At 42.2% G+C, this 21,442-nt stretch overlaps 1 protein-coding gene across 6 annotated transcripts in view; it reads left to right on the top strand.

Annotated features, from left to right (window-relative positions):
* Nucleotides 1-21,442, top strand: part of COL4A3 (collagen type IV alpha 3 chain) — a 115,029-nt gene that overhangs the window by 29,369 nt on the left and 64,218 nt on the right. For all 6 annotated transcript variants that reach the window (XR_014713057.1, XR_014713058.1, XM_084639761.1 and 3 more), the window contains 13 exons: nt 3,789-3,878; nt 7,823-7,867; nt 8,362-8,406; nt 8,975-9,037; nt 10,370-10,423; nt 11,307-11,333; nt 13,046-13,123; nt 15,147-15,209; nt 15,782-15,817; nt 15,942-15,983; nt 19,583-19,660; nt 21,086-21,148; nt 21,378-21,434. Coding sequence is in view for 4 of the 6 variants with exons in the window: in XM_084639761.1 (XP_084495887.1) it covers nt 3,789-3,878; nt 7,823-7,867; nt 8,362-8,406; nt 8,975-9,037; nt 10,370-10,423; nt 11,307-11,333; nt 13,046-13,123; nt 15,147-15,209; nt 15,782-15,817; nt 15,942-15,983; nt 19,583-19,660; nt 21,086-21,148; nt 21,378-21,434 (741 nt within the window). In the remaining 2 variants the exon portion in view is untranslated. The remainder of the gene's footprint in view (nt 1-3,788; nt 3,879-7,822; nt 7,868-8,361; nt 8,407-8,974; nt 9,038-10,369; nt 10,424-11,306; nt 11,334-13,045; nt 13,124-15,146; nt 15,210-15,781; nt 15,818-15,941; nt 15,984-19,582; nt 19,661-21,085; nt 21,149-21,377; nt 21,435-21,442) is intronic.

Raw genomic sequence — 21,442 nt, 5'->3', positions numbered from 1 at the left:
TCAGTATGTTAAGAACCAGGCTGTCCTTGCCAATGGTCAGGACAAGAGGCTGGCCTGGTGGTTGGAGCAGAGGTGACCAGGTGTTGTGGCCTGAGCCCAAATCAGGAACTGAGTTATCAAGTCCAGGGAGCAAGCCAAAGCCGAGATCCAGGAATGAGGAGCTCAGGGTCAGAGCCAGAGCATCAGCTGGGGCAGGGGTATGGTGACTATATGTCCCATTTCAGCTGGGGCAGTGTCCTTTTTAAGTCCTGTGCCAGACATCCTGACTTTTTTGGTAAAGCTGGGTATTTGTCCCATTTGCTTTTGCCAACTGATCATCATTGGCAGGAGCAAACAGGACAAATGCCCAGTTGTGCCAAAGTGGGGTGTGCCCCCAGTAGAGGGGTGCAGAGGAATGTTTGGGGAGGCAAGTGGCGGCACCAGGCAGCAGGGCCCGGGCTGTCAGCCTCAGGTGGGTTGGCTTGGGTGAGTGGTGACGCCAAGCAGCTCGGACTAGCCCTGTGTGGAGGGAAGCTCGGGCAAGCCTGGTGGGGGTCTTGGGCCAGCCCCACCTGTTGTCCCATTTTCACTTTGGGATAGAGGGTCACCCTCGGCCGGGAGCACATATGCAGGCATGGAATTCTATTGAGTAGCTAGAGTCCCAGCCCTGCATCAGGGTTTAAGAATATGTCTGCTGGAGCCTTCAGCCAGTCAGAGGGGCAGGTTCATTAGGTGAATCAGCAGAGGGCAATAAGCTGTGTCTGGATTCAGCTGTGGGTTCCTGACATAATAGAGGGGATCACTCCTATAACTTGTTTCTGTGGCAAGATATTCAAGCTTAATGAAGAAAGATCAAGTCCTTAAATTTCTCCGTATGAGTTAGTATTGTACCCCATCCAGTGGCAGATCTTGGTATTGCATTATTATCTCTTTTCTCCTATCTTTCTTGAAACGTGTTAAATCACTTGATGATTCCCTGCTCTGTTCATTCCTTCTGGGGCACCTGCCATTGGCCACTGTCAGAAGACAGGATACTGGGCTAGATGAACCTTTGGTCTGACCCAATATGGCCGTTCTTATGTAACCGTTGCTGTTTGCAGTGTTGTAGCCATGTTGAACACGGATATTAGAGAGACATGGTAAGTGATGCAATATCTTTTATTGGACCAAGTTCAGTTGGTGAAAGAGACGAGCTTTTGAGTTTACATAGATCTGAAGAAGAGCTCTATGTAAACTCGAAAGCTTGTCTCTTTCATTAGCAGAAGTTGGTCCAATAACAGGTATGAACTCACCCAGCTTGTCTCTTAAATGTAACCAAACTACTCATTTTCGAAAGTTATGTTCGTCCGTGATACAAAATCCACAGATACCTTATAACATAGTCCATATCTCTTGGGGTTAGCCCAAAGACTCAGGAGTTATTCCAGCCGATAATTGGCCTTGTTTGTTTATTTATTTAAATTTTGTTGCATTTCAGAGGCCACTTAAAAATCTGTATTTGTTTTTAAAGGAGTGGTTAGACTAAGAGATTTCCACTTGTCTATAGCCAAAACATTACTACATTTCCTTCCTTTTGTACTCTTCCTACATGTGAATTTAATAACACGATGACCAGGACTTGTGAATGATGGAGGTAGGCGATGCTTTAAAACAAAATTATTAATTGGTCACAAATTCCATTGGGAATGAAACCTCATTTTTATTACATTTTAAAACTCTGGAATACTCATCCGCCTGAAAACAAAACTCCATTTCAAAGGCATCTTTATAAAGTAATGAGAAAATTTGCTCCAAGAAAATTAATAAGCCACTCCCTCCTTCTGTCCTAGCTTATATGTTTCTGGTTACTTTTGTTATTATTATTTAGTATTTGGTATTACTTCTTGCCTACTTTTTCTGCCCCAAAGAGCTTAAATCCATATTTTGTTATTTTTAACTCAAATGCAGCTCTGATGTAAACTGTCATAAAATACTTATCTTCAATGACAATTTCTGTACTAATTTTTGTGAATGGTTTGCATATGTATTCAAATTCCTCCCCCCTACAGCCAACATTTTTGTAGGATGCCAATATAAGTAATTATGATAAAAAATAGTAGTAATGTGACATCTTCATACTTTCTGTGTCTTAGCAAACATTTTTATGTACATTGATAATTTTAAAATAAGAATTCCTTCTACTAACAGTACTGAGAAAGATTGGTGTGGCTGGAACTTTTTCTGAGACTCTATGCGTGTTTGGAGGGCAAAATGTCATGCCAGGCTACTTTGTTATTCACATAGGCACTGATTCAGGAAGGCACATAAGCATGTCTTAATTCTATCCCTATTCAGAACAGCACTTAAGTATGTGCTTAAGTCCCATTGAGTTGCTGTATGTTTAAAGTTAAGCCTGTGCTGAAGTGCTGTCATGAATAGGGATATTTTCCTAAACTGGGACCATGGGTACACAGCCCATCTTATGAGCCTCCGAGCCCGGGACAACAGACTTGGACTCACAGGGCTTGTGTTACGACGCTAAAAATAGCTGTGTAGATGTTGCAGCTTAGGTTGGAGCTTGGGCTCCGAAGCCCACCTTAGACTCCCAAGCTCCAGCCCGAGCCACAAAGTCTACACAGCTACTTCCAGTGCTGTAGCATGAGCCCCATGAGCCTGAGTCTGTCAGGCTGGGCTCAGAGACTTGCTGCTGGTCGCTGTGTAAACATATCCAAAGAGACCAAATATTTCAGATCAAGAATGTATTAAATAGCTTTACCCAGCCAAAATAAATCCTTCAAGCCCCCTTTAAAAATCACATAACTACTTTTAACTCCGTATCTAGTTCTGAAAATATCAGCCACTGCGAACAACCTGCACTCATGAAAAGTGGTATTGAAAAGGAACTGACTGGGAGTATTTTTACATGTATGGCTAAGTTTCTTTGACTTTCTTTTACCTATGGTCTGGCAGTCTTGTGTTGTATGACAGTGAATGGCCTGTGTTATCTATAGATGACAATATCAAATAGTTTTAAACTATGTGGCCTAGTTCTCCGTTTCCCAGAGTAAAGGGTTCTAAAAGTGGGTGGAAATGGCCACTTCTCAAGTTGGTGTAGAACTAGCATAAAGGCTCTAAACTGCCGCTGGAATAGCACTGGTGCTTCTTGGAGCGCTGTGTTCAGCTCGTGGCTTTCTTTATGGTCCACCTCACAACCCCAGCATATTCAACAGAGAAAGAGAGTGTAATTTAACCCTATTATTCTGCTCATGTGGTTTTAGCCTCCTGTGTTTCCTGGCCATGGGTTAGTTGTCTGAACTTGGCCTTAGGCTAATCTGAAAGTTTTCAGTCAAAATTTGCATTTAAACTGGCTGTGTAGTTTCATCTATGTGACTTGGAACAGTAAAAACAGCATTTTTTAAAGCAGCTATTTTATGCTACCTAAACAGCTACATTATATTTCACTATTACTTTGTTTCTTTACATGGTTCGCATATGGGGATGGAGTGGAGTGGAATGGTTTGCCGACCCAGTTACACAGGAGCAGCTATCAGTTTTGCCAGCTGGGACTTCGGAGTTTTTCATTGGATCAGAATTTTGGGGCGGGTGGAAACTAAGCAAATTATATAGAGTTATTTGCAAGAAATGTGTGTCAGCTGCATTGTTAAGACCACATCTTCTGCCAGCTAATCTGTGTGCTTTACAATAAGATTAAACACAGAGGTGCAAATAAAAGCTAAGAGATACCCCAGATAATTAGTATCTCTGAAATAAATTATCAGAAGGAAAACACAGGGATAGTTCTAAGGACTTGTTTGTTATGCTGTTTGCAGGGTGAAAAAGGATTTCCTGGTGCTCAAGGTGTACCTGGCCAGATGGGTTTCCGCGGCCCTGAGGGACCTCCAGGGCCTCAGGGACCCACGGTAGGTTGCTGACTTCTCTCTGTGTGCGCGTGTGTGGGGGGGGTTTCAGAGTTTACAATTTTGCTCAGAAATGTTGTAAAATATACTTAGTCAGGATCTACAGAGTTGCTGCTTGGCTAGTTACTGAAAGTACTTGATAAGAGCACAGGCATAACACTTCTGCTGCCTGATGACTAGCACTAGAGCCTATGGACCATATTCAGAGGGGAGTCCAAATAAGAGTAAATGACACACAGCTACAGAACTATGTCTTATTCAGCTTTCCCCCCTTGCTTGTTACTCTGACATTACTCATTATATTGCTTCATAGACTGGGGCTGGTCTATGCTAGAAAATTAGATCGACCCAGCTACATTGCTCCAGGGTATGAAAAATCCACGTGCCAAGCGATGTAGTTAAGCCAACCTAAGTCCCCGTGTAGATAGCACTAGGTCAATGGAAGAATTCTTCCATCAGCCTAGCTACCACCTCTCGGGAAGGTGGATTACCTACTCTGATGGGAGAACCTCTCTCATCAGCACTAACAGTGTCTACACTGAAGTTCTACAGCAGCTCAGTTCATAGGCGCCGACTCCATGGGTGCTCCAGCCCTGGAGCACCCACAGAAAAAAATTAGTGAGTGCTTAGCACCCACCAGCAACCAGCTCCCCCCTCCCTCCCAGTGTCTCCCGACCACCGCAATTAGCTGTTCCGTGGTGTGCAGGAGGCGTGGGGGGTGTGGGGGGAGCAGTGACAGGGCATGCTTGGGGGAGGGGTTGGAACTGGGTGGGAAGAAGTGGGGGTGGAGTGGGGGCGGGAAGAGACAGGGCGGTGTGGGGGCTTGGGGGAAGGGGTCAGATGGGGGTGGGGCCTGGCGAGGAGCAGGGAAGTTGAGCACCCCCAGGGCCCGGAGGAAGCCAGCGCCTGTGACTCAGCTGCAGCGCTGCAGCATTTTAAGTATAGTCAAGCCCTTTGACTCTCACCCACTGACTGCACCACTGTATCATTTACATGTCCCCACTGCATACATCACCTCTGAATTTTGCGTACTGAGGGCACGTCTACATTGCAAAAAAATCCCACAGCAGCAAGTCTCCAAGCCCAGTCAACTGACTCCGGCTCATGGGATTCACTTGTGGGTCTAAAGATAGCAGTGTAAACGTTCCCACTCAGATTGGAGCCCGAGCTCTGAAACCCTGCAATAGGGGAGAGTCTCAGAGCCTGGACTCCAGTCCAAGTGGGAACACCTATATTTTTAGACCCATGGTGTAAGCCCCAAGACCCCAAGTCAGTTGACCCAGATTTTGAGACTTGCAGCTGCAGGGTTTTGTTTGTTTTGTTTTTAGTGCAGTCATATCCTGGGTGTAATAGAGGGATATGGCTTGGCTGAAATTTTCCATCAAAACTGTTTCTAACTGTTTTTTGATTTTCTATACTGAACAGTTCTTTTGCAAAAAGTGATTGCTTTCTATAGACTCTGTAGCTTTTCTGCTGAAAACTTTTGGGTTTTGAGTTTTTGGCAGAAAACTTAAATATCCGTGGAAAAGGTCAATCAAAGGGTATTTTTGTTTTTTGTCAAAACTTTCCATGAGGGTTTATTTTTAAATTATTATTATTATTTTTTTTAATCAGGCTCCTTCAGTGTAACTAAGTAACATTCACGCCAAGAGGCTAGCAGAGAGGGATGTAGCAAAACAACTAACAGGAATGTGCCATAATGTCTCTGTTGAAGTAGATCAGCTCCTGCTGGGACTTGCACCTTCTTCCAGCTCCTCATTGTGTAAGTTCAACTTACACAACATTAAGAGGTTTAAAGAGATATAAAGAAGTCCTAAGTTTAAGGGAGTTTACAACAGCATGATGGCTGTCACAGGTACAGTCAAGCTCCCGCTGCTGGACAGTCACTCACCCCGCTGCTGTGTGTGTTTAAGCCTCTAGATTCTGAACAGAGCCCATATACTGTTCCAGTCTTGAGGCCTCTGGACGCTCTATGCATCTCTCAGCACCCCATCCTGAGAGATGCAAACATGCAGCCCACTGCTAAGCCCCTGGAATCAGAGCTAACGACTCAGACTCCCTCATTATTTAAATACACCCTTTCCCAGAGCTTCAGCCCTGGGGAGTTCTGAACCCACAGTTTACCACTTCAAGGGATACATGGTAGGTGTTACACATACAACGTGCACAAGCTTTGCACAGGATTCTAACACCATCGCATTTAACTGCATCAGAAATACACCGGTCTATACCAAAACAATAAACCCTACATGAGTTTCCCTGCCTCAGTTTGCTCACCACTCCAGCACACTCTTTGGGTTCTGGTCATAGTGATCTGGGGCATCCAGGATCTTTCTGCTGCAGCGCACAGCTTGTGTTCTGAAAAATGGAGCCTTCTCTCCCCAGCTAGGCTTCTCTCACCTCGGCTGGTCCGTCCCCTTCTTTCCTCCTGCTCAAAGCTTCTTTTGTGGCCCTGTGAGTCTCTATATATCCCACCACCAATACCTGAAACACACAAGCTGGAGGAGGTGGCTTATAGGTCAGAGTGCAGTCATTAAAGTTAAGTACTCTCCATTGTGCTTAGTTTGGTGTGTATTTGCTACAGGTCCTGTCAGCCCATGGTGGATACACATAGTCATAGAGGCATTCATTCCATGATACAATAATTTTCATAACAATGACTTCACAATATTAACCAGAATTCATAAGTTGTATGGACACATTCCCCGAATACCACAATAACATCTATTGCATCTAATGTCATCCTCTTACACATCACCTCTAAATTTTGCCCTCTCTATTTACAGGTGGTATTATTGCAGCCCGTCGTTTAATCAGAATGTTTTTATATGTAACATTTTAATTTTATTTTCAATGCAATAGAGCAGTGTGTGTGTAAAGACTATCCATACAGGACAAACACAATAACATTGAGCCACAGATTGTGATGTGGAGTGATTTCTTAACAATTTGCTATCCAAGAACTATGTCTATCATGAGAAATGAATAAAACCAAACTGGTGCTACGACAAATAATAAAACAAAAGAAAAGTGGGAAAAGGAGAAGAAGGAAGCCTCTTCAATGATCTCTTCTCATTGATTCATAGGAATGTCAAGCTGCATAGGGATTTGCACTGTGTCCTGGAAGAGTGGAAAGAATAAACATTCACAATTATTTAATTAGTTTATTAAAAATTCATTTTATTTTGTCTCAGACAAAGAGTTCTGTTATGAAGAAATCACCTCCTCAAACAACAAATTACTTTGTGTGTAAATAAATCCTCCTTGTAATTTTTGTTTGGATACTGTTTCAATATTTGGTATAAATCCATGCTGTGTTTACAAGAATGTTGCAAAGGTATTTTGTTCAACTGGTTAAAAAAAATGTTAAGTGGAACAAGTGTACTTTTATCAAAGGGGAAGTGACTCAAAAGTACAAATATTAACTCCAGTAGGAATGTTTGTGAATAAGGATGGTCCTATCCAACATGGACCTCTCCACTGTTATGCAATCCTTTGCTATCTCCTGGGTGGACTGTTGTAATGCATTCTGTTTACTTTTACTTTCAGGCCTCAAAGTAATGTATAAACACACATACTCCAGTATTCTAGCCCCTGCAGTCTTTCAGTTCCCTTTTGGGTGCAATGGAAGGTGCTGGATATTGTCTATAAAACCTTAAATGACTTGAGACTTAACTCTCTCAGTGACCACCTCCCCAAATAGCACTGTTGTTTTTTGTTGGGGTTTTTTGTGCCTCTAATGGGATAAATACCTTCTGAATAATCAGAGGGTATGGTAGAGGCTGGGATTTCTACCAACTGTTGTGAATTTTTGTTCATGTTAATTTCTTTAATGCACGGATGTGAACAATAAAAACAAAATAAATGAGTTGTGTGTTCTGATCTTGGCATTATAAATATTGCACAAAGATTTCATACGTGTTTTTTTTTTCTGTTTGGTGTTTTAGGGTTTTCCAGGGCTGATAGGTTTAGTCGGACCCAAAGGTGAAAGGGTAAATATATATTTAAGCAAACTTTTAACGTATTATGTATCCTGTTTATTATTAAAGTGATTTAATGACTGCCTTTTCTATAAAATCAAATAAAAACACCGCATTATGTTACTATATTTTGAAAGATGTGGCACTGAACTCCCATTTTTTCCGTTTTTAGAACTGTAGCTGCTGTTTTCCAATTTGCTGTGCTGCATATATGAGATTTCATGCATGTGTTTGTGAAGTATTAGCCTGTATTATGTAGGAGTCAGACTAGATCAGAATGATCCCTTCTAGCCTTAAAATCTGTTAATCTCCATGTAACAGTTTACAGTCATATGAGGTGTACCAATGGAATAGTTAGGTAAAGTGTAGTAGTCAAATAAAAATCCCCTGATAGACTACCTTCTGTTAATGCTTATTGTTCTTACAAATGGAGTAAAAAATGTATTGCATGCATTTTTCCTATTAATTTTGTATTATTCTTTCTCTGTTTCTTTTTGTATCATTAGGGAATGCTAGGATTGCCTGGTTTTTCAGGTCTCCCAGGTCTTCCAGTAAGTAAAATAAAACTAGATAAACCGAGGCCTGGGCTACACTGGAGGGGTGAGGGATGTAGGTGTTTCAAACTAAGATACGCAACTTCAGCTACACTATTCGCGTAGCTGAAGTCAAAGTATCTTAGTTCGACTTACCTGGCCGTCCTCACAGCGGCGAGTCAACCGCGGCGGCTCCCCCGACAACTCCGCTTACTCCTCCTGCTGAGGTGGAGGACAGGCGTCGATTCGGGGATTGATTTATCGCTTCTAGACGAGACGCAATAAATCGATCCCTGATAGATCAATCACTACCCGCCGATCTCGCGGGTAGTGAAGGCATACCCCAAGTCCTCTACTTATACAGCATTTCAGTATTCCTCAACCTAATGTCAATGTCAGCATTGTATCTATCAATTAACCTAAAGATAACAATCTTGGTATCAGCAATTCTTATTCACCATAATGGTTTAAGAACAAATTGTAATCCATCCATCCAGATACTGTATCCAAGTAAACTATTTCGGTATAGTTACAGGGGAATATAAATGTTCAATAACAAGACTGTGTCAATTTTGAACTTGTTTAGGGTGAACCAGGAAACATTGGTCCTCCTGGAGGTCCAGGAATTCCAGGATGCAATGGCCCAAAGGTAGGGATCAAGTAGAACGTGATGATAATGGTGATTGCCAGGAGCTAAGCTTAAAAATCAGTGAATACTGCCCAAAAGCATTCTCAAGCATTTTCTCAAATGCACGGCAGAGTTCTTTTGTTGCAGCTTGCAACTTCAGTGGTTGATCGGAGAGAAATTATGTTCACAAGAATAGTCATGGAAAGCAAAAGTGTTGCAAGTACTTGTGTGACAATCTTTTCTTTGTTTTCTGTGTTGTTTTTACCTATCCTGAAGATGCAGGATGATGGGAAGTGGAATAATCATAAGCAATTTCACTCAGCAGGTTGAAATTCTATGTTCTGTATTGTGCTTTGGGCCTCTATTCTTGGTATGGGTATGAGTCCTGAATTGCAGCCTGAGGAAAAGTTAAAGCCTGTAGTTAATCACTTTATTTCAAGTTTTCATTTTATTTGACCCCAAAATAGTTTTCAGCTAGCCTTACAGTCATAGGCATAGTTTGGGTGGTGCAGGGGGGCATTGTCCCCCCAAACAGAGGGGAGGCATCGGGGGGAGGGTCATGTGCCACTCCCCTCCTCCCCATTTCTGCAAGCATTGAGCTGCCCTGCGGGGCTTGCTCTAATTGGCCTGGGGTGGAGGGAGAAAGGGGCTTAGTCATTCCCATACTGTGCTTCCCCTTCTGCCCCCCCAGCGCTTTTCAGCTGGTGGGAAGCAGCTTTTCTCCTATGCTCTGGGTCCTCCTTCAGCAGATGAATGCTGCCTCCTGGGTCCCAGTGCCCACCTCTTTCCTCTACAACCATGAGGGCCCGCGCGGGGGGACGGACGACCGAGTGGGTGGGGTGAGGAGAAGAGACAGTGGGGAAGGGGGGTGGAATGGGGCAGGGGGAGGAGAAGGGGATATGGGAATGAGCAGGGGGAAGCAGGAACCCGGCATGTGGCATCCCCTGGGCAGCAGCAGCTCCAGCCCCAGCAGGGAGGCATCCGCAGCAGCACCAGAGCAGCGACTTCACTGCAGCAGCCAGTGCCAGAGTGGCTGCCAGCAGCAGCTGGGACTCCCCCTTTACACCGTCCCCACCTCCCCACCACCACCAGCAGCCCAGGTACCACTTTAGGTGGCGGGGAGACAGCCAGCGAACCAAGGGCACTGGCTTCAGCATGTACATGTGCATGCATGTGCCTGGGCTCACTTTGCCAACCCAGATATAACAGTCAAACTACGCCTATGCTTACAGTAAAGGAAACTGAATATTCTGTAATACTCTTAAGAGCACAGGAAAGGACTAGTTAATCATGGATAAATAAACAAAATGGATCAGTGGCTTTTGTAACAATTACAATGTTTATTATTCGCAGGGTGAACAAGGATTTCCAGGGCCTCCAGGGCCAGGAGGTGCTCCGGGCAAACCAGTAAGTGGTAACATTAAGCATAACGTGCATTTCTACCATATAAAGCCCTTAATTCCTTAAAGCTTAAAACCCTTAACAGTTGTTAATATATTAATTAATTAAGCCCCACAATGCACCTGTGAGGTGGGATATTAGTATCCCCACTGGCTGGAAAACTGAGTGAAAAGGTTAAGAGAACATTTTCAAAAGTGACCTGATTTTGGGGGCCCAATTTGAAACACATTGGCTCTGAGCTTCACAGGTGATGGACACCTGCAGTTCTTGCTGGCTTTGGTTGAAGTTGTGGATGCTCAGTACTTTCTGCATATCAGGCCTTGGGTGTGTCAAGCTGGGCATCCAAAAACAGGAGGCCCCCAACATTAAAAAATACTCTTTAAAAATGTAAGCCTAAGTGACTTACCCAAGGTAAGTCAATGACAGAAGCAGAACCCAGGATTCGTGCTTTAACCGCCAGCGTTTGATTTGCTCTACGGAAATTATATCAAAGGTAAACTATAAACAAGGAATAAAAGTGGAGCACTGTCATTGGCACAAAATCTGCTCCCCTCTAAAGATAATATTTTTTTCTATTTTAAAAAGTCCTCCTACACCCCCAAAAAAGTCAGGCCGCACAAATTAAATTTACAATAATTTTGAAATCCCAGCTGGTAGGCTGGGCCACTTTCCAACAACAAATCCATTCTTCTGAGATTGCAGTCTAGCGCACAAGGCATGAAATTCATCCTTGTGCATCAGAACCAGCCAAGGTTACTCACCCATGCATTCGTGAAAATAAGTCATTTTCTTAAGTTTGCCTCTACTAAACATCTTGACTGTCCTTATCACCTGTGTTATGAGTTGCCTTTTTTAACAATATGTTTTTTATTATTTTTACTGTCCCGAGGGTATTGATGGCTTCAAAGGAGATAAGGTAAGTTATTCACAGTATGTTGTATTGAATATTCATTGAAAAGCAAAATTTTGAATTTGCACAGCTGTTGGTAAAAGATCTATAATAGCTATCTTCATCCACTGCAGTTAGAGAGTTTATTTCCCAGAAGAAGAGCAATGCAGCTAACACCAGAATCTAGTATATGATTGCCACATTCATCCTTGGTTACAATTCAATATTTCTTATTCTCTGTGATTACTATTACTGAGTGTTGTAAGAGTATTTTTTACAAACACACCAAGGACCAGGTCTCTCTCCCAAAGAGCTTATAAGTGCCATGCAGACACTGGAAAAGAGTTCAGATCAAAGGAGTTCAGAAATGATTAGGAAGATCATTTTTGGAAAGCTTCAGAAGAGTGTGTTTGAAGAGGAAGACCATTCTAACCACAGGGGCAGGAAGAAAGGAGGCATGAAGATGAGTTACTGTGAAAAGTCAAGTGCTGAGTCGAGTTAATATGAGCTCTGTTTCATTTAAACACAGCTATGTGTTGCCCACCCCAAGGGTTGCTACAGGAAGAATTCTTCCTTGAGGCAGAATTCTTCCCAGAATGCCCAAGTACGTAGACTGCAGAATGCCTGTACTGCTACACGGGTTTATGAAAATGCAGTACTCTCTTCTGTGCCCAGGGACCAAGGCCATGACCTTTTTTCCTGCCTCACCTCCTTGAAGGTGTCTTGCAGCCCCACTTGCCTGGAGATAGCAATCTGCACACTCCACAGAGTTCAGGCAAATACGCTCCGCAGATTATCAAAGGGAGCTCCTTAAGCCCCCCCACCCTTCATGTACACTAGTGAAGCAGTTGAACACAACATGAATCTGAATATTTTGGGTCTGATTCTTCACTACATTATCCTGATTTCACATTAGTGTAACTATGATTTTAGTGCAGTTCCACCGGATGAAAACCAGAGTAACACAGCAGTGAATCAGAACCTTTTCCTTTAAGAAGTTCTTACAGTTTTTTTTTAAAATACAGCAGTGTTGTACAAAGACTTTGGAGATGACCATGATAATGTGGTCTGAATTACTTTCATCCTGTTAGCAGCGCTCTTACCCTGGTGGGAACAAAGACACAAATAAACAAACAATAAAGCAAAGATGACTTCTGATGTAAGTGATATAAAGAAATAAAATGAGATTTTGGCCCCGCTTGAATGTTTTACTCTAGGAACTGGTTTTATATAGAGAACTTGTCACCATCAGTTACATGATGCAATTACTTTTGGGCCAGATTCTGATCTTAGTTCCCCCAGTGTAAGTCCACAGTAACTCTAATGAAGTCAGGTGTAACTCAGATCGGGTCAGAAAGAGGCTCTCTGTATTCTGTTGGAGATTATGCAAAATGCCAATAATAGAACTCTTGTAATAAAATCCAATAAACATACCCTTAAAAAAAAACGTTAGATAAGACCAGGTATGTGTGTGAAGGAAGTATGTGTAGGTCTAAAAAGAAGGAGGTTCATAAGGACCAAGAAGTACAGATCATATGTACATATCGTGTAGTATGTACTGAATATTGATTTTTTGGGGGTAGAATTGTCCATAATGGACAATAGCCAGCATTAGGAGATTTCTGATGTTGGATTTCTCTACTGTATATCTTACTGTGAGCTTTATTGCCTCAAGTTATACAAACGAGTTTCATAATATAAACAGTTGATGAGGCTTTTTTCATTTACTTATTGTCAAGGGGTGTCCTGCAAGTGGATATGACCCAGGATATGACAGAAGGGGTGACCCTGGATTACCAGGAATACCTGGACGCCAAGTAATTAAAAGAATTTACATTGTGCTATGTATATTTTTTTTTAAAAGTAATGTATTATTGTTCTTAAATCAGAAAATAACTTCAGTTCTCAATGTGATATTGGGTTTATATTATAAAGGTGAGAGATATAAAGTTATTCTTTCTATCGCTTTCAAAATTCAAATTTTCCCAAGCCAGGAGGGGTTAGTTTTGCTTACTAGGACTGGTGATGTTTACTGTATTTGTTAAGTGTATGGGAAAGGGAGTGAACAGTGAGGTGGCACCATTTGCAGATGAGACAGCATTAATTAGGGCAGCGGTTCTCAAACTTTTTTTTTTGCGGACCACTTGAAAATTGCTGAGGGTCTCGGTGGACCACTCAGTGATCTTTCCAAATGTTGTTTGTACCATTAGCTAACCATTGTAAAGTGCTTTGGATAAAAGCGCTATATAAAAAAATAATAATTAACTTCTTTTGTTCTATGAATAAAAGCGCACAACTCATATTTTAATATCAGTCGTACCTTTCTAATGCAATGGATGAGCCCTCTCTCCCTCAGTGCAGCAGCCACTGAGCTGGGCTGGGAAGAAGAGGGGTCTCTCCCTCATTGCAGCAGCCACAGAGCCGAGGCTGGGAAGGAGGCCCATCTCTCCCTGGCAGCCGCAGCCCTGGAGCTGGGGAAAATCGCCTCTTTCTCTGGCTGCCGCAGCCTTGCACATCCCAAATTCCCCCACCCCTCTTCTCGCACCACCCACCCCCTCTTCCCCCCAGAACCACCACCTCACCTTACATGTGCGTCCTCTCCAGGGTCCAGGCACCTAATTAGTGGAGCCACGCCTGCAAAGCTCCACTAATTAGGTAGGTGGCCCTTCATTCTCTTGTGTGCGGCCACCCAGGCGCACACCTTAGAGGGAACTGTCCGCAGACCATCTGAATGGAGCTCACGGACCACTGGTGGTTCACAGACCACAGTTTGAGAAGAAATATTCCATCTGGGTGGTTATTCCATAACTGTCCACAGAGGGTATGTCTAAACCGTAAGGTAAACTCAGGGTTTGATCTCAGGCTAAAGGCCTGTTCTCTCTTCCATCTACATACAAATCGCACTAACCCAGGTCACGGACCCAGGGTGCCAAGACCCACAGGGTAGAGGGTTCGAGCCTCAGTCGAGCCGGGAGCCAGGGTTCAAGCCCTATTTTTTTGCAGTGTAGGTGCAGTCCCGTTGGACTCATGTTCTGGGAGTCCACCAAAAGTATCCCACAATCCCATGGGCTGACTTTCTTTGTTGTCTGGACAGTCAAGTTTGGTGGACAGTCAGATTTTCTCATACTGCTCCACAAACAAAGGGCTAGAGTGGCTACATATTGAGAGGACACTAGGAAGTCTGGGATAATGGTGGTTGGACTAAGGCCCACATAATGCTGTGTAGATCCTGGAGCCCCAGGTTGGGTCCCAGGGTCCAACAATTTCTAGCGTGGGGTTTCAAATGAGTGTAGATGCTCAAGCCCTAGGTTAACAAACCCGAGGTCTGCTAACTCGAGTTCTACTAGCCCTGGGCTGACATTGCAATGTAGACATACCCTAAAGGACTGACGGCACCTTCCTTTGGATACGGCTGTTTTCACAGACAGGATTCAGGATTATTAGGAAGACTACTGGTTTGATCCAGGATTGCAGTTCTTTTGTTCATAAGCAGACCTGCCCAATTTATCGCAAATTTGACCAAGTAATATTTGTGAAATAGCTGTAATGATTTCAGTGGAAAAACTGTAATTTTTCCATTGAGCGTTTTTGGTTCCATAGTAATAAAACCCATACTTAAAAGGTTATTTTTATCATTAATATAAAGACATTAAAAACAAAAGCCTAGATTAAATAATATTTAACTGAAACATGAAAAGAATAAAATTAAGAGATAACTTTGCTTCTATGACTGTAACTCACTCTCCAGTGCCCAGATATTTCCATGCATAGTGGATCATTTATATTCTTGCATTTTCTTAACATCAGGAAATTTATTCTCATTTCTTGTTTAATATAAAGGGTGAACCAGGTCCTCGAGGACTCCAAGGGCTAGTTGGACCACAAGGCCCTCCGGGATCTTCAGTGAGTATAAAATCAGTATATTTTTATGATTTAAGGCTGGGTGTTTCCAAGGAGCCTAAGGGAGTTAGTCACCCATTTCCCAAGAATATGTGCCACTGACTCCTATAGTTTGAAAATTCCATGAGTATGTAAAATCTGTAAATTCATGTGTCTGACAGATTTGTTTTTATTTTATTTTTTTTTATGTTTGCTAATTAAAGAATAGATTTTCAAGAGTAGCTTCAATTTGTGTGGACATAATTTTGCATCTTCAAATAATTGCACATATATTTTTTAAATTCACATTTAATTCCAGTTATACACATAGTGTTTGCACTTGCAAATCAGATGTTTGGACATACCACTGATATTTGTATCCACAATGAATTGCAGGCACAATAAATAAACCATGGCAAGACCTGGCTGAAAATCTGGCACCAGAAGCTTGATCCAGAACCCACTGAAGTCAACGGAAATATTCCCATTGACTTCAGTGGGCTTTGAATAAGGACCTATATCAGGTCTGAGGATTCTACTATTTACTATTTTACTGTTCTGTTTTTCTTCTTTTCATTTCATTTTGTTTTCTCTAGGGTGTTTCAGGGAGAATGGGACTTCCAGGACGTAAGGTATTCTGAGATTTGCTATAAAAATTAAAACTCTTAAATCTAATGTAACATCATTTTTTCATTCATTATTTAAGGGTGCTTTTTAAAACAAGAAAAAAATAATGTTTTAAAAATTCTTTTGTAGGGTGTTATGGGGATTAAGATCATAGGAACCAAAGGAATACAGGTAACTATGTAATATAATTATAACATTAGAAAGTTTTGCTGTGGATTTCTTCTTACTATGATGAAATCTTTTGAAGAGGAAGTACCATGAAGCAAAAATAATTTGCTCTATATACGTGAATGGAGAATCTTTGCAGACTAGTATGGGGTATGGGGACACTGGAGTATGGGGACAAGGTAACATTAAAGGACAAACTGTCTTCACATAACTGAAAGATAGAAGCAGGCTAACAGTTTAAGAGGAAGCGTAACTTCTTGGAGCCAGTCGTCAGTATTTACTAATAGAAAGTATTAATGTGGTTTACATTACATTAGCAATACAGTGTTTGGAAATCCTGTTCCTCCACTAGCCAATTGAATAATAAATAAAGTTGAGTTGAATAATAAATAAACTAATAATAGCTGTCATTCTTAGATGCTCTGATCCTGCCTTTTTAACGTTCATCTTTGTGGTGCTTTCTGAAACTCCAAGAATATCTTCCAAGAAAAACTCCAGTGTTATAAAAATAGGATGTTTTGTCACTCACACTGTTATATATCACCCCATGATCAAATGTGCCTCAATGCAAATTACAAGTGACCATAAGCAAATGTATTGTCTCATAGACCCCAATCTTGCAATTGGATCCTGGCAAGTGGATCTTTACATCCATGAGGAGTCCCAGTTTAGTCATTGGAGTCCTCATGAATGCAATTATTTGTCTGTGCAGATCTGATTACAGGGGTTGGGCACACTGAAATTAATGTTAGTTATGTAATCACCTAGCTGGTAAACATATTTATTGAAATTGTCTTGGCTAAATTCCTAAAAATGGAACTGATGACCTCAGGTGACCTTGACTCTTCCAAATTCTAGCTAGCTAGCCTCACAGAAGACATTACTATATTTCTTGTAAATTGTTACTGATAACATACGCAAAATAACACATGAATGGCTGAAAGCTGTTTAAAATGCCTGCTGATGGTTTTTAGGATTTTTTCTGTTCTCAGCAGCCCTCAGTGAAAGAGTGTACTAAAATTCCAACGTTTTAGGTCAAATGTGAAAGCTGATAGTGTGAGGCAGCAATCTATTACAGCCATCTATCTGTATTCTATTAGGCTGCAGTCTTTAAAAGAATTTAGCAAAGGGACTGTGTTTTTACTAACAGGTTAACGTCATCAGAGTGGGAGAAGAACTCCAACTGCTATGAGGAGAGATTCTTTAAAAAACGATTAGGGAGAAAGTGATGCTATATTGGTTTTGTAGAAACTGCATTGGAAACAACATTTATATCTGTGAGCTATTTCTAGATACTGTGATGTAAATAAACATACGCACCTCTTCTCTTCTGCTTGTAGAAAAGACAGAAATAACATTCAAAGTAATACACTTTCTGTGCATCTTTTTAAGTGAAGGGGTGGGTGAATAAGTAACTGTATCTACAGCAAACAGGAAAAGATTAAGAATGAGCTCTCAAAACTGGATACTCTCATAAAAAAACAACCTTCCACACAAACTTCCTCGTGGCTGAACTTTACAAAAACTAGACAAGCCATTTACAACACACACTTTGCTTCTCTACAAAAGAAAAAGGACACTAAACTATCTAAACTACTACATGCTACAAGGGGCCACAACAGTGGTTCCCTTAACCCACCCAGTAATATCGTTAATCTACCCAACTATACTCTTAGCCCAGCCGAAGAATCTGTCCTATCTCGGCGCCTCTCCTTCTGCCCCTCCACCCCCACGAACATGATACAGTTCTGTGGTGACCTAGAATCCTATTTTCGACGTCTCCGACTCAAGAAATATTTTCAACACACCTCTGAACAACATACTAACCCACAGAGACCTTCCTACCAAGACTACAAAAAGAAGGATTCTAGGTGGACTCCTCCCGAAGGTCGAAACAACAGGCTGGACTTCTACACAGAGTGCCTCTGCCGCATGCTCGGGCTGAAATTGTGGAAAAGGAGCATCACTTGCCCCATAACCTCAGCCGTGCGGAACACAATGCCATCCACAGCCTCAGAAACAACTCTGACATCATAATCAAAAAGGCTGACAAAGGAGGTGCTGTCGTCGTCATGAATAGGTCAGAATATGAACAAGAGGCTGCTCGGCAGCTCTCCAACACCACTTTCTACAAACCATTACCCTCTGATCCCACTGAGGGTTACCAAAAGAAACTACGGCATTTGCTCAAGAAAATCCCTGAAAAAGCACAAGAACAAATCCGCATAGACACACCCCTGGAACCCCGACCAGAGGGGTATTCTATCTGCTACCCAAGATCCATAAACCTGGAAATCCTGGACGCCCCATCATCTCAGGCATTGGCACCCTGACAGCAGGATTGTCTGGCTATGTAGACTCTCTCCTCAGGCCCTACGCTACCAGCACTCCCAGCTATCTTCGAGACACCACTGACTTCCTGAGGAAACTACAATCCATCGGTGATCTTCCTGAAAACACTATCCTGGCCACTATGGATGTAGAAGCCCTCTACACCAACATTCCACACAAAGATGGACTACAAGCCATCAGGAACAGTATCCCTGATAACGTCACGGCAAACCTGGTGGCTGAACTTTGTGACTTTGTCCTCACCCATAACTATTTTACATTTGGGGACAATGTATACCTTCAGATCAGCGGCACTGCTATGGGTACCCGCATGGCCCCACAGTATGCCAACATTTTTATGGCTGACTTAGAACAATGCTTCCTCTGCTCTCATCCCCTAATGCCCGTACTCTACTTGCACTACATTGATGACATCTTCATCATCTGGACCCATGGAAAAGAAGCCCTTGAGGAATTCCACCATGATTTCAACAATTTCCATCCCACCATCAACCTCAGCCTGGACCAGTCCACGCAAGAGATCCACTCCCTGGACACTATGGTGCTAATAAGCGATGGTCACATAAACACCACCCTATACCGGAAACCTACTGACCGCTATTCCTCCATGCCTCCAGCTTTCATCCAGACCACATCACACGATCCATTGTCTACAGCCAAGCTCTACGATACAACCGCATTTGCTCCAACCCCTCAGACAGAGACAAACACCTACAAGATCTCTACCAAGCATTCTTACAACTACAATACCCACCTGCTGAAGTGAAGAAACAGATTGACAGAGCCAGAAGAGTACCCAGAAGTCACCTACTACAGGACAGGCCCAACAAAGAAAATAACAGAACGCCACTAGCCATCACCTTTAGCCCCCAACTAAAACCTCTCCAACGCATCATCAAGGATCTACAACCTATCCTGAAGGACGACCCATCACTCTCACAGATCTTGGGAGACAGGCCAGTCTTTTCTTACAGACAGCCCCCCAACCTGAAGCAAATACTCACCAGCAACCACACACCACACAACAAACCACTAACCCAGGAAACTATCCTTGCAACAAAGCCCGTTGCCAACTGTGTCCACATATCTATTCAGGGGACACCATCACAGGGCCTAATAACATCAGCCACACTATCAGAGGCTCATTCACCTGCACATCTACCAATGTGATATATGCCATCATGTGCCAGCAATGCCCCTCTCCCATAGAGTATTAACTTTATTTGAATCATCTTTCTTTTTATTTTCAGGGTGAACCTGGACCAACAGGACCCCCTGGGCCCCCAGGAACAGTTATTGTGACATTAAGCGGACCAGATCATATGAAGGTAGAAAAATAATTATTTATAAACCAACTTGTGTGTTTTACCTTGAGCCACATTTGCTTTGGGTCATATACACAGTTGCTTTGCTCTGGGTCACAAGACAGAAGTTTCTCAGTATTTATACTGTTGGTATTTTATATTTATTCTATTTTTTCCTTCAGAGCCCAGCCCCCTCCTAAGCACACCTTCATATGTCATATAGAATGATACAGGGCAGCTTAGACATACGGCCTCTTTCCATCCACATCCTTATATTCCATGCACCCCCCACACATTAAAAATGAAATTCCTCTCAACTTTTTGTCGAACATGTGTTGAATCAATAGAACATTGAAAGATTGTGCATTGAATGAGACTGTCTTGGCAATTGAAAGGACAGTCTTGTGACTGAATCACTGGTCTGGGACTCAGGAGGTTTAGATTCAGTTCCCAGTTTTGCCACAGACTTCCTGCATGACCTTGGGCAAGTCACTTGAACTCAGTTCAGAGTTAGGTGCCTAACTTGCTTAGGCACTTTTGAAAATCCCACTAGGTACCTAAATAGCTTTGAAAATCTGGCCCTTAATGCTTCATTTCCATATCTGGAAAATGGAGATAATAATATTTTTTCTTTCTCCTGTTCTTTGTCTTCTCTATCCAGATAGCAAGCTCTTCTTATTATATGTTCATACAGCAGTGATAGATGAGGCAACAATACCAATATGCACATGTGCACAGTGCCAATGGGATGTTAGTGATCATTTGTAAAAAGCCTGTTGTGGAAACAAAAAACAGTGGGTATGTGCAAAATAGAACACTTTCAACTTGGCCAAACCAAATGGATTTTCAGTAGACTGAGAGAGGCTGTGTTGACCTATAGCCCATGTCCCTGACAAATTTCAAGTTTTTATCCCAAATCACTGAGGCCCAGATCCTCAAAGGTATTTATTAGGCACTGATATCCGATTGAAATCAGTGGGAGTTAGCCACCTAGATACCTTTGAAGATCTGAGCCTGAGTCACTAGAGCTGTTCCAGAAAGGCTCACAAAAATATTTTTATACAGGTAAAAGTGTATTTTTCCCCCTTTTCACTTGAAAACAATTAAACTGTTTTTGTTCAAACTTTCCAAAAAAATTGTACTCAGGTTAAGAACAAACCTGGAAAATTTCAGCCCAAGAGGCAAACATCTGAGAAAATGATTGGTCCCTTGATTTGCAAATGGCAAATCACCTCAATCACAGATAGTGATAAAAATTGCCAACTTTTCTACCTGCGTAATCAGGCTACTAACATTATCTCTGCCTTACCCAGATCAAGCTGTTACTTTGTTTAATTAAAATGTGTTTGTAATTTTGGGTTTCCCTGTGTATAAAACACCTAAGAGGTTTTTTCTGGAGGCACTGAAAAATCTGAAAGACTAAATAAATATTTTATTTTGTTGTGACAGGACTTGAAAGGAGAGAAGGGAGAGAAAGGATCAAGGGGTCTCCCAGGACCTGTTGGGTCATTGGTAAGTGATCAAAGTAAATCTCTCAAAATCCAGGACCTTCATACAGCATCACATTCACATGGAAAGTGTTGCTATTTGGAGTCCAATATTATACTCCTTGGTCTAGCCATCAATTAAGATCTATTAACAGAGGCTGTAATCAGACTTCATTGTACAAGGTAATAAAATAATACAAAACGTATTAAGGTGCAAAAATGTGAATCTGAAAATATGTGTGGATTTGTTACAGGGTTTTCCTGGAGATTTTCAAAGTCAAAAAGGTGACCCAGGAGAGCCTGGCCCGCAGGTACGTGT

The sequence above is a fragment of the Lepidochelys olivacea genome, assembly GCF_965140295.1.
Source record: "Lepidochelys olivacea isolate rLepOli2 genome assembly, chromosome: 9".
Classification (NCBI taxonomy): Eukaryota; Metazoa; Chordata; order Testudines; family Cheloniidae; genus Lepidochelys; species Lepidochelys olivacea.
Note: the sequence above shows the minus strand (reverse complement) of the source record. Positions and strands in the feature narration are given on the sequence as shown.